The sequence below is a fragment of the Macaca thibetana genome, chromosome 13, assembly GCF_024542745.1.
Source record: "Macaca thibetana thibetana isolate TM-01 chromosome 13, ASM2454274v1, whole genome shotgun sequence".
Classification (NCBI taxonomy): domain Eukaryota; kingdom Metazoa; phylum Chordata; class Mammalia; order Primates; family Cercopithecidae; genus Macaca; species Macaca thibetana.
The window spans coordinates 82,133,019-82,146,024 of record NC_065590.1 but is presented as its reverse complement, the minus strand read 5'-3'; the positions used below and the strand labels follow the sequence as shown (position 1 = coordinate 82,146,024).

Below are 13,006 nucleotides of genomic sequence, written 5' to 3'. Positions count from 1 at the left end.
TGGCCCATGGTGCTCAGAGCCTCCTTCACACAGTGGCACATCTGGAAATCTTTAAGGATTTCCAGAAAAAGAACTTTATCTTTTCTTCCCCAATCTTCCCTCACTTCCCCCAGTGGGGGCTTTTTTACCCCCATTTAATTTCTGACAGCTGTGACACCTCCCCTATTGCCTAGTGCAACCCATGCCAAATTCCTGTGTGTCCTGCGTGGATGAAGAACAGAAAGGCAGGACTGCACAGAGCCTGACCCCAGCCTGCATGCCACCCTCTACCCGTGTGCCTCTGTCTCCCCAGCCGGTCTCCCTCACCCCTCCAAGCACCTGAGAAGGAGAAAGAGAGCCCTGCGGAGCTGGCTGAGAGGTGCCTTCGGGAGCTGCTGGGCCGGGCTGCCTTTGGCAACATCAAAAACGCCATCAAGCCTGTTCTCATGTGAGTGCCCCCACCCACTGCCTTGGCCCCAGCCTTCAGCCTGGACATGTTTCGGGTCCCTGGCATCTCCTGGCTGGCTGGGGGGAAGGGGATATTACAGTGGTAGTGCCGCAGCCAAGTCAATCCCTTCCCTCTGCCTGTGTTCCCTGCACTGTGACAGCAAAAGCTGCCACAGGGTGGCCAAGTGCTGCGCAGTAGGAAGGCACCCAATGCTAAAGGAAGGTGCCCAGCTTCACACCACTGCAGAGCGCTGTCCTTGGCCTCTCTCCAGCGCTGGACTGGGACTACCCCAAGGCCCTTCAGGCTTCACTTCTTCACCCAGGAACTGTGCGAGGGGCTCTGAGGAGGTGTCCCTCTCCCTCCAAGCTAATCTCTTCTCCCTGACACCGCCGGGAGTTTCACAGTTGTTCCCCCACGTTTTCTCCCTCACAGACATCTGGATAACCATTCTCTTTGGGAACCCAAGGTGTTCGCCATCCGTTGCTTTAAAATCATCATGTACTCAATTCAGGTATGGTGGCTCCCCTGGGCCAGCATGATCCCGGGACAAAGGCCCCTCTGGGAGCCGGACGGGCACTAAAGTGGAAAGCCAGAAGTCCCCTGTGACTCCTCCGAAGCCCCCGGTTGCCTAAACCAGTGCTGCTTAAGCTAGCTGTGGAGAAGGGCCGGCTGCTTTTATTTCCAGTACATCACAGACCAACACTTTTATAAAATACAATTAAAACAAATAATTTCTAGAAAAATAAAATGAAAAACTCATGCAAAATGCAAGCCTACAGATCACACCCTTGGCTGCTACAGCATTGACAAATTGTTTACTAAACACTGACTCTCCATCCCGTCCTTATCTCAGTGTAAACCAGTATCAGAGCCATCTTGAATGGGCACCGGCCCAGGGGCCCCACTTTAGGCAGCACTGGACTAAGCCATGTGACCTCCCGTGGCCCTTGCGGAAAGACCTGAGGCACCGGAAGTGAAAGGAAGACCCTATTTAAAAATGGTCTTTTGACCCATTTTGAAGTAAAAGGGCCCTGGAACACTGTCAGCCGAAGCCTCCACTGGGATTTGGCTCTTTGTTGGAGGGAGGAGGGAAGGATGCAGGAAAGGGCCCAAGGTGTCAGTGCCACCTGCAGTGCCCCGGGCCCTGGGACATCCCTTTAGTTTACCCCCGCCTTTGGGTGCCAGGAGAGGGCTGCGGCCCCGTGGGGTTACTGTCCAGGCCCAGCTCATCTTCCTCCCGCAGCCGCAGCACTCCCACCTGGTCATCCAGCAGCTCCTGGGCCACCTGGACGCCAACAGCCGCAGCGCTGCGACGGTGCGCGCAGGCATCGTGGAGGTCCTGTCGGAAGCGGCGGTCATCGCCGCCACGGGCTCTGTGGGTAAGGGGCATGGCGAGGGCCTGAGGGCCGGGGACCCCGCGGAGGCTGCCGCCTCTTCCAGAGAGATGCAAGGGGCAACAGGGAGGGGTCGTTTTCCTCGGGAGAAGTCCTCCGAGAAGTTGGAGGCGCAGAGGAAGCCCAGGCCGGAAGGGTGCGTGGGCCTGCCCTGCCTGCTCGCGGTGCAGGGAGGAGGAGGGTGCCAGCCCTAATCTCGGGCGCCCCGCCCCGCCCCTCTCAGGGCCCACGGTGCTGGAGATGTTCAACACGCTGCTGAGGCAGCTGCGGCTCAGCATCGACTACGCGCTGACCGGGAGCTACGACGGGGCGGTCAGCCTCGGCACCAAGATCATCAAGGAGCACGAGGAGCGCATGTTCCAGGAGGCCGTTATCAAGACCGTCGGTGCGGCTCGGGGCCGAGGCTCGGGGAGGGTTGCGGCGGGGCGGGGCCAGGGGCGGGGCGGGGCCGAGGGGAGGAAAGAGGGACCCTGGAAAGGGGCGGGGCCCCGGGGCGGCCTGGGGATGTGATTGGAGAGGGAGGGACCGCACTGGGGCGAAGGGCATCCATCGGGGCTCTGTAGGATCGTCCAGCACCCACATGCTATTCGCGGACCTCGGAGAAAATGAAGTCGGTCATGGTGCGCTGGCTGGGCAGGGCCCGAGCGACAGCGCCAAACAGTGGGATGGGTTTCCCAGATCTGAAGTCTCAGGCGAACCTTCCTTAGTCCCAGTCTCCATCAGACCTGCCTGATGCTTCCAGGTTAGGGCTTCCAGGAGGGAGAGGTGGGGACTAAGAGGAAAGAATGAGGAAGGGGGCAGGCCATGGAGAAAATGGGTGTGCTTCTGGGAGCGGAGATGATAAAGCCGCTTTCACAGCCTGCCTGCCCTAGCCATGCGAGCTTCGCCTCAGCCTGGAGTAGGCAGGTTAGGAATCCAGAAGCATCTTTTTCTCTTAGTTCGTGGGAGGAGGATTTACCCTAGGGCAGCCCAACGAGAACTTGGGCTCCCTCCGCCCTGGTCCCAGGGCCCAGCATTCACCATCCCCACCCCCTAGCCAAGGAGCCAAGACCTTAACCACAGCCTCAGGAACGAGTGAAAACACGGAGCCTGGAAGAGTCCTCCAGAACCGCCTGATGCCTCCCCTTCCTGGAGAGGAAGAATCACACACGGGCTATCCTGAGTTCCTTTCTCTGGTCCTGGATTGACTCTGGAGAGCGGCAACCCTCGCTCTCTGCAGGGGTTTGTGCAGCTGAGAGGCTGAACCAGGAGGGGCCCTGCAGCCTGTGCCTCACTGGGCACCCTCTCCGCCACCTCCTGCAGGCTCTTTTGCCAGCACGCTGCCCACCTACCAGCGCTCCGAGGTGATCCTCTTCATCATGAGCAAGGTGCCGCGGCCGTCCTTGCACCAGGCGGTGGACACGGGCAGGACGGGGTGAGCCACCAGTCTCCCCCAGCCTGGAGTCCTCCTCTCCCCTAGCTGCATTTTCTGACTCCCTCCTTTATCCCTCTTAACTTTCTTGGCTCTGCCCTCTCCTCTCTTTTTACTCCCAAATCCCGCAGCAGCCTTTAGTGGGGCTCTTGGATCCCACAACAGTTTCTCAGGCTGCCCCATCAATAACCACCTCCCAACGTGGGGGGAGCCAGTCACCCCTTGGTCAGCTTCCTGGGTCCGGAAGCCACTGTCCTGGGTAACTTAACACCATAAGCCTCATGGAGAAACGAATCAGGGGTAGAACTAAGCTGGCAAGTGTGTGATCTCCGCCCCATTACCATCCTGGTGAGTATTTGTGTCTCTGGTCTACAGGGAGAATAGGAACCGTCTGACCCAGATTATGCTGCTAAAATCCCTCCTGCAGGTGAGCCCCATCTATCCCTATTCCTGCTCTTCCTCTGCAGGAGACAGCTCCTTCCAAGGGACCAAGTGAAGGCCTCCACATACAGTCGTGCACATTGCATACTGCACAAATACACCCAGTCAGTTGAGTCGGGGCTGAAATCTAGCCTGTGTTCCACTCACTAGCCAGGCTGGGCACCCACAGAGCTGGGTCAGCCACAGCAAATGGGGAACCTGTTTCTAATTTTCACAAAGGTTCCTTATTGGCTACTGATAGCCTTGTCACTTAGACATGATCTGTCTCAAGATGGAATCTGTTGGTTCCCACCCTGGTTCCCTCCAGGTACCCCCTATTTCCCTTTCCCCTCTGTTTCCCCTGTTTTGCCAGCACATGTTCTTGGCACATGTACCCACCTCAGTCTCCCAGCCCATCATCCTTCCCATTCTGTAACTCTTATATGTAACTCTTCTTTACATCTTTGCAGCCATCACTGGAGTCTAGATCCATTGCTCTCAAATACCATTCTGATGACAATCTTGTGATAAATATATGATTCCCAGAGGTTTTGAGCTGTTAGCCTGAGTGAGGTCCTGGAATCTGTATTTGTAACACATTCCCCAGGTATTCTGAAGTACAACCCTGGGCCTAAAACTGACATCTCACAACCACCTCTCCCCACCTGTCAGGAACTCAGCTATAAGAATAATTGTCTAGAAATGCTGTTCTCTACCAGGTGCCTCTTATTTCAGAGTAGGTCTCATATTATAATTTTTTTTTTTTTTTTTTTTTTTTTTTTTTTGCTCTTGTTGCTCAGGCTGGAGTGCAGTGGTGCAATCTTGGCTCACTGCAACCTTCGCCTCCCAGGTTCAAGCGATTCTCCTGCCTCAGCCTCCCAAGTAGCTGGGATTACAGGCATGTGCCATCAGCTAATTTTTTTTTGTAGTTTTAGTAGAGATGGGGTTTTACCAGGTTGGTCAGGCTGGTCTTGAACTCCTGACCTCAAGTGATCCACCTGCCTTGGCCTCCCAAAGCGCTGGGATTATAGGCGTGAGCCACTGTGCCCGGCCTCAGTTTATAATTGATGTACAACCAGATTTCAAACTTCTCAGACTGTTGGGAGGTCCCCAGGCCCCTCTCCCTCCCTAGACCCCCCATCTCGTCTCTCAGTCTCTGTCTCCGTTCCAGTCATGCCAGTCTAAACAGACCCCCCCACCCCTGCCGCCACCTCACGCCTTCCCTCCCCTCCTCTCCAGTCCATACTCTTCATGGCACTAGGTTTTTATAAACCCTTTGTGCTCCAACACTGCCCTCGTATAGTTATCACCTTGGTCTCCATATTCCTGCCATTTCTTTGCTGAGTTTACCCTCATTAATTTGTACCCAGCATCTTCTTAAGATGACAGTTTGGGGTACATCCTCAGGGACCTTCTGAATCATCAAAGGCATTGTTTTGCAATATGGATTTAACAGTAAAGGTGCTTTGCTGCAGTTGAATGCTCTGACAACAGCATATATGGCATGTCTATTTATGCCAAACTGGCTTTAGTCACAAAGCGCCATTATTGCCAGGCTAACAGACCTGTTACCAAATGCTTCCTATGTGTGCTATTTGGTGGTTGCCATGTATGTGAGTTCTGATCCTTCAGCCCAGCTGTGAGTTCTTCCACTGTCTCGTTCTTTGTGATGATCATTCTCTTAATAAGGCATTATGTTCCTTGTGGCTATTCATCAGTTGTGCCCTAACTGGCTGGAATGTTAGGCTCAGAGATTGCCTGGCTCCCGCCTCCCTCCAGGGCTCATCCCTTGCTTGCTTTTTAACACCCGAATGTCCCTGCATGCTGTCCGCATCCATTCACATGTCTACTGAGCTCGCTGTCATCTAGGTGGATGTTGGAGTGTTCAAAAAGTTGCCTGGGCTGCAGGGTAGGGGAGGCTGGATTGGGTAATGTCTGGAGAGCATGTGTACATCAGACGTCACTTCCGCTGGCTGCTCCTCCGCCTCCTCCTGCACCTGAGAGGGACAGCATTCCTAGGCATACTTGTCCATACCTCCCTTGCAGGTATCCACAGGTTTCCAGTGCAACAACATGATGTCAGCCCTGCCCAGCAACTTCCTGGACCGCCTTCTCTCCACTGCCCTCATGGAGGATGCAGAAATTCGACTCTTTGTTCTAGAGATTCTCATCAGTTTCATTGATCGTCATGGCAACCGCCACAAGTTCTCTACGATCAGGTGAACTTGGGGTGTTTCCTCCAGGTGATGCAAGATGGGGAAAGGACTCTCCTTTAGGTCCTGTCCTTTGGTCCTGTCCTCACACCCAGGTGGGAGGACAATTCAGATACTCAGTGAGACTCGCCAGAGAGCTGATCACCAACATTGACCCTGGGTTCCTGCAAGAGGAGGCGAGACCAAAGGGCACTTGTGTCTGAGAGAGGAGGAGGGTGAACTGAAGATCTGGAAGATAGAGAGTAGGCATTAAAGGGAGTTGCAAGTGTGAGAAGGAAGGGGATGCAGGTTATCAGACTGAAGGGGATGCAGGTTATCAGACTGAAGGGATTTGTGGGGAATAAGAGGAGGAAGAAAATAATCAGGATGAAGATTTAAGACAAAAGGGGTCAGGGGTGGTGGCTCACGCCTATAATCTCAGCACTTTGAGAGGCCAAGGTGGGAGGATCACTTGAGCCCAAGAGTTCAAGACTGGCCAGGGCAACATAGTGAGACCCCCATCTCTACAAGAAAATTTAAAAATTAGCCGAGCGTGGTGGCTCACACCTGTGGTCTCAGCTCCTTGGGAGGCTGAGTTGGGAGGATTGCTTGAGCCCTGGATGTTGAAGCTGTAGAGAGCTGTGATCACTGAGCCACTGCACTCCAGCCTAGGTGACAGAATGAGAGCCTGTCTCAAAAAGGAAACAAAGAGAGAGAAAAGGACAAATTCTTGAGAACTTGGGAGAAGAAGGTAATTGGGCTAAGAACCAGGGCCAGGGGAGCACTGGAGGCTTTCTACCAACTAACAATGTTGGGGTAAAGCCCAGTGACCCGTGTGAGCTCAGGCTGGCCTCATATAAGGGCTAAGGAGGCCCTTTGCATCCTTTCCCAGTACGCTCAGTGACATCTCTGTCCTGAAGCTGAAAGTGGACAAGTGCTCCCGACAGGACACTGTCTTCATGAAGAAGGTAAGCAAGCATGACCTCCAGACACAGTGAAGAGCGGGCACGATGGCTCATGCCTGCAATCCCAGCACTTTGGGAGGCCGAGGGGGGTGGATAGATCACGTGAGGTGGGGACCTCGAGACCAGCCTGACCAACATGGTAAAATCCCGTCTTTACTAAAACTACAAAAATTAGCCAGGCGTGGTGGTGGGCACCTGTAATCTCAGCTACTCGGGAGGCTGAGGCCAGAAAATCGCTTGAACCCAGGAGGAGGAGGTTGCAGTAAACTGAGATTGCACCAATGTACTCCAGCCTGGGTGACAGAGCAAAAGTCACTGCTGACCTCTGCCTTGGTCAGAGGCCTGCCTCCTCCCTCTGCGGCTATGCGTCAAGCTGACTTCTCTGAGGAGTCAAGCCCAGAGTGATGAGCCAGTCCAGGGCCAGTGACTGTGTTCTGCTCCTATACCTGGATTTGGGCAGCAGCCTCTGGTGCTGGTTTCACTGGAGCCCATCCCTCTCTATGCGAGCCTACCTGTCTGTGTCCGCTTCTGCCAGAGCCTGCTTTAAAGGCATCCCCTCCGCAGCAGAGGAGGGGGCACACACAGCCATCCTGCCCCCCTTCAGATTGGTCTTCCTGCCTGTTTTCCTTGCCCCTCCTGTCCCCACCCTACTGACCCTGGCCTTCTCCTGCCCGCTCCTGTCCCCAGCACTCCCAGCAGCTCTACAGACACATCTACCTGAGCTGCAAGGAGGAAACAAACGTGCAGAAACACTACGAGGCGCTCTATGGCTTGTTGGCTCTCATCAGCATCGAGCTGGCTAACGAGGAGGTGGTGGTGGACCTCATCCGTCTGGTGCTGGCTGTTCAGGTGGGGCCTGGTGTGCGCAGGGCATGGGGCTTGGGATCGGGGAGAGACCTGTTTTGGGCAAGCCCTGATAAGAATATTGAGTAGCAACTGCTTAACACTGTTTTGGAGCCCAGGAATATTGCACGCGTGGTTGGCCACTCCTCCCTGAAGACCCCAAACCATGGTCCTGTTTGGGGAACCCCAAAGAACGCTTCATTCATGGCCTTGCCCCATCCTCAAGCTAAAGAAGACCCAGAGAACGGGGTCATTCAGAAACATCCCTTAGCTACTATATATCAAATCTCTCGCAGAGTCTGAGTGAGACTCCAGGGATTCCTAAGAGGATGCTCTTAAGCCCTGAGTGATCCCAGACAAACTCGTTTGTCCAGAGAATCTCTGGTTCCCTTGGCCAGGCGTGGTGGCTCACGCCTGTAATCCCAGCACTTTGGGAGGCTGAGGTGGGTGGACCACTTGAGGTCAGGAGTTCAAGACCAGCCTAGCCAACATGGTGAAACCCCGTCTCCACTAAAAATACAAAAATTAGCCAGACATGGTGGTGCACACCTGTAGTCTCAGCTACTTGGGAGACTGAGGTAGGAGAAGCACTTGAACCCGGGAGGTGGAGGTTGCAGTGAGCCAAGATCTTCCCACGGCATGCCAGTCTGGGCAACAGAGCAAGACTCCATCTAAAAATTTTTAAAAAATTAAAAATTAAAAAAAAAAAAAAAGATTCTCTGGTTCCCAAACAGAGCTGTGCTTCAGAATTGCTTTGAGTACTTGTTTAAAATATATATTTCCTGGAAAGGTAAGTCAGAGTCTCAAAGTCTGGGGACCGGTCTACCAAGCCTCCTTTGTGATACATAGACAGCCAGTGTGGCACCGGACAGGGCTTGAGACTTTCATGGTGTTCCTGGGTGCGTGTGTGCACCCAAGGCTACTGGGAGTCAGGGTGGGTCCTTTGGACCTCAAAGGCTGGGTCTCCAGGGTCCTGAAGCCAGGCAGGCATCATATTCCAGAATCAGGGCAAACCTGGGAGTTCAGTCACAGAGTCTCACCTGTCTAATGGTGCTAAATCCTGCAGGACCAGCCTAGATGCTACAATTTTAAAATTCTATTTACCCTCAAGAGCTAGAACTTGGGGTTCCTTTATATCCCAATCCCCTGGTAACTCCCACAGCTCATTTAGCTTAACATATGAACCCAGTTTAGCAAGCCAATCCAGTCCTCTAAGGATCCGCTAGAGTGAAGGAGACAGTGCCCTGGCAGTGGGATTAATGATAAGGGTTTGGGCAGTGAAGGTTGCCACAGCTGGAACTGCAGAGTGGGGAGTTGAGGTCATTGCCTCTCTAGTCTGTGAATACTCGAGAGCCTCCTAGTTCATGGACTGTTCTACCCCTCCCTTCAGCTTTAATGAAGGTGACTTTTTTCCCCAGGAAGTTGTGGGTCAAATGCTGAGCAAGACTTAGTCTAGGAAAGCAAGCATTTCTGAAGAAGACCGGGAAGAGGTCGGATGGAGGGTTGGCACCCAGTGTAGTCTGTCAGTGAAAGACTCTGGAGGCCTTGTCTCTGTTGCTGCAGGACGTGGCCCAAGTCAATGAGGAGAACTTGCCTGTCTACAACCGCTGTGCCCTCTACGCTCTGGGCGCAGCTTACCTGAACCTCATCAGTCAGCTCACAACGGTGCCTGCCTTCTGCCAGCACATCCATGAGGTTGGTGTCCTCACGACCAAGAGCTCAGAGGCCCTCAACTTGGGGTTTCCTGGGAACGGCTTTTCCTTAATTGCATTAGTCCTGTACCTCCTCTTAGGCAGTGAAGACAGGGTTGAAGTAAGAGCCGCTAATAGTGAGAAGTTACTCACGGCATCTTTCCCTCCTGTAGGACTTGACGGAGCAGGGTGGGGTTAGGCACAGGGGTTGAGGGGTCTTCTGTACCTGTTTCTAATACTGTCTGCCCCTCCACTTCCTGCCCCTCTGTCTTTCCCCTACTCATGGGAGCACATCTGCACACATGCCTCAGATCATGCAGACGACAGCTATGAAATACGGCAAAAGTGGCCTGAGTAGAATGGTGAACGAATGTCTGTTCACGCCCACTCAGAGGAAATGAAGAGCTACGAAAATTTCTCCCCATTTGCTTCACGTATCTCCCTTTCCTTTGCTGAAAAAATTTTAAATACTTTAAAACAAATCCCAGCTATCCTGTCCTTTCACTTTACATATATCCGTCTACATGCCTGAAACAGCATGAGCACCTCCCTACATGACTGCCACACCCTTAACACAGCTCATTAAGTGATCAGTAATTCCTTGGTATTATCTGACATCCATTCTGTAGTCAAATGTGTTCTCAATTGTTGCATAAAGATGTTTTAAAACACATGGAAGTGTTTGGAAGTTGAATGATACCAACATATAGGATTAACTTTAAAATATAGTAGCAGGCCGGGTGCGGTGGCTCATGCCTATAATCCCAGCACTTTGGGAGGCCGAGGTGAGTGGATCACTTGAGGTCAGAAGTTTGAGGCCAGCCTGGGCAACATGGTGAAACCCCATCTCTAATGAAAATACAAAAATTAGCGGGGCATTGGCGCACGCCTGTAATCCCAGCTACTCGGGAAGGTGAGGCAGGAGAATCGCTTGAACCTGGGAGATGGAGGTTGCAGTGAGCCAAGATTGTGCCACTACACTCCAGCTTGGGTGACAGAGCGAGACTCCATCTCAAAAGTAAAATAAAATAAAATATACTAGCAAAACAAAATAAAACAAAACCAGAAATTTTAGGTCTCAACTAGCCTGGGTTGACTGGGAATCACAGGGGAGGCTGCCATGACACTGTGACAGAGACCACCCCAAGGGAAGCAGGACTCTTCCAGCTTCTGGACTGATAAGGGAGTGCAAGAAAGGCAATGCCCAGACATCCTCCACCTGACAATTGTGGGACCTTTACCTCCTCACCCACCACACACACCTGTATGCTGACCATCCCTCCACTTCTCACCACTTAGTAACTTTCACTTTTCTTGTCAAAAATTTGCAAAGAATACTGAGTAAAGCTCAAGATGTCACTGTCCATCAGGGTGTTTTTGCAATGCACTTGGGTACTGCAGTACTGAGGTTTGGGACATGGTATTAGCTACATTCCTTTGTACCTGTTTAAATAAAAAACACAGGAATGAGGCCAGGTGCAGTGGTTCAGCCTTAATCCCAACACTTTGGGAGGCCAAGGCAGGTGGATCACTTGGAGTCAGGAGTTCAAGACCAGCCTGGGCAACATGGTGAAACCCCGTCTCTACTAAAAATACAAAAATTTGCCAGGCGGGCTGGCATTCACCTGCAATCTCAGTTACTCAGGAGGCTGAGGCAGGAGAATTGCTTGAAACTGGCAGGTGGAGGCTGCCATGATCTAAGATTGTGCCACTCCTCTCCAGCCTAGAAAAGAGAGCAAGACTCTGTCTCTAAGAAAAAAAAAAAAAAAAAAAAAAAGGGCATAGGAATGAGGAATGAGGCACCAGAGCCAGCAGCTGCAGTCTCTTAAGAGTTAAGTTCCCTGCACTGGAGGACACTTAGTGCACATGTGTCATTGATGGCCATGGCCTGAGCAGGCAGCTTGAGCTTCTCCAGCTGCCCTGAGGGTCCCTGTTGATGGGAGTTTCCACTGAAGAAGCTCAGCTGAGGACACTGTGCTGAGGAGGCTGCGGGAGGGAGGAAGTGCCAAGCCGGGAGCTCTTTCATTGCCTGTGAGCTCCCTCTCCCTGCTGAACCAGCTCTTATCATCTGATTCCTCCCAACCACCAGGTGATAGAGACCAGGAAGAAAGAGGCTCCATACATGCTCCCCGAGGATGTGTTTGTGGAGAGGCCCAGGTGAGGAGAGGACGGGGGATGTGGTCAGGGATCCCCAGGGCAGCTAAGTAAGCAGGCGGGTGGTCTGAGGTCAGGAGGGGTCAATGCCAGGAGGCTTGGGCATCTGTGGACTCAAGGGCAGAAGGTGGGCTCTGTCTGTGGTCCAGGAGTCCTGGGTAAAGTTAAACCCCATCACATTACTGCGGTCCATGCCTCGAGCATGCCATGCTGAGCCGTGTTTGCAGGTGAGACACAGCCTCCAGGGGCTTTGGCCAAGCGCATGCTAAATGCATCCTGGAGGAGTCATTCCTGACAAGACGTTCCTATCAATCCAAGTGATGTTTTCGAGTGTCATTTCAACATCAGAGGAACTCAAGGGAAATACGTTTTGCAAACCCAAAATGTCTAACAGTAGGGGATGACTTATAAAGTATGGCCCATCCATATAATAGACAATCATGACATTCATTTAGAAGAATATTTAATATAAAATACCCACTACATAATAGGTCAATAAAATAGATCACAGAACAGCGGGTGTGGAAGGGGATATCTATGTGTATATGTAAAAATACGGGACTAAGCTGGGTGCGGTGGCTCACGCCTACAGGCCCAGCAACTCAGAAGACTGAGCAGGAGGATCTCTTGAGCCCATGGTTTCGAGACAACCATGGGCCACAAAGCAAGAACCCATCTACGAAAAATTTTTAAACAATTTGCCTGGGCTGGGCACAGTGGCTCATGCCTGTAATCCCAGCACTTTGGGAGGCTGAGGTGAGCAGATCACTTGAGGTCAGAAGTTCGAGACCATCCTGGCCAACATGATAAAAACCTGTATCTTCTAAAAATACAAAAATTAGCCGGTTGTGGTGGTGCACACCTGTAGTCCCAGCTACTCTATTCGGGAGGCTTAGGCAGGAGAATCTACTTGAATCTGGGAGGCAAAGGTTGCAGTGAGCTGAGATCATGCTACTGCACTCCGGCCTGGGCGACAGGGAGAGACTTGGTCTAAGAAATAATAATAATTAATAAATAAATAAAATTAGCTGGGTGTGGTGGAGCATACCTGTTGGAAAGTTGAGCAGGAAGATCACTTTAGCCCAGCGGGTCAAGGCTGTAGTGCGCTGTGATGGCACCTGTGAATAGCCACTGCACTCCAGCCTGGGCAACACAGTGAGGACCCTGTCTTAAAACAAAAAAAAAAAAGTGACTGAGGGATGTGATTGCTGTACATAAGAATATATTATAACGTGAATAGTGGTTATCTCTGGAAATGGGACTGGGGGTGACCCTTTTCCTTTTGCTTCTCTGTCATCTTGCATAGTGAAGATGTTACTTTTGTAATAAGAAAAGTTGGCCGGGCATGGTGACTCACGCCTGTAATCCTAGCATTTTGGGAGGCTGAGGAGGGTGGATCACCTGAGGTCAGAAGTTCAAGACCAGCCTGGCCAACATGATGAAACCCCATCTCTACTAAAAATACAAAAAATTAGCTGGGCGTGGTGGTGGGCACCTTTACTCCCAGCT

General features: G+C 52.2%; 2 protein-coding genes across 3 annotated transcripts in view; one reads left to right on the top strand and one right to left on the bottom strand.

Annotated features, from left to right (window-relative positions):
- PTRHD1 (peptidyl-tRNA hydrolase domain containing 1) overlaps positions 1–13,006 on the bottom strand; it is a 385,343-nt gene that overhangs the window by 344,034 nt on the left and 28,303 nt on the right. The gene's annotated exons all lie outside the window — the stretch shown is intronic.
- The window catches only part of EFR3B (EFR3 homolog B), a 114,668-nt gene that overhangs the window by 85,727 nt on the left and 15,935 nt on the right, over positions 1–13,006 (top strand). For both annotated transcript variants that reach the window (XM_050753633.1, XM_050753634.1), the window contains 11 exons: positions 293–427; positions 860–938; positions 1,671–1,806; positions 2,045–2,206; positions 3,124–3,235; positions 3,608–3,659; positions 5,699–5,871; positions 6,737–6,812; positions 7,497–7,658; positions 9,216–9,347; positions 11,433–11,500. In XM_050753633.1, coding sequence (XP_050609590.1) covers positions 293–427; positions 860–938; positions 1,671–1,806; positions 2,045–2,206; positions 3,124–3,235; positions 3,608–3,659; positions 5,699–5,871; positions 6,737–6,812; positions 7,497–7,658; positions 9,216–9,347; positions 11,433–11,500 — 1,287 coding nt within the window. The remainder of the gene's footprint in view (positions 1–292; positions 428–859; positions 939–1,670; positions 1,807–2,044; positions 2,207–3,123; positions 3,236–3,607; positions 3,660–5,698; positions 5,872–6,736; positions 6,813–7,496; positions 7,659–9,215; positions 9,348–11,432; positions 11,501–13,006) is intronic.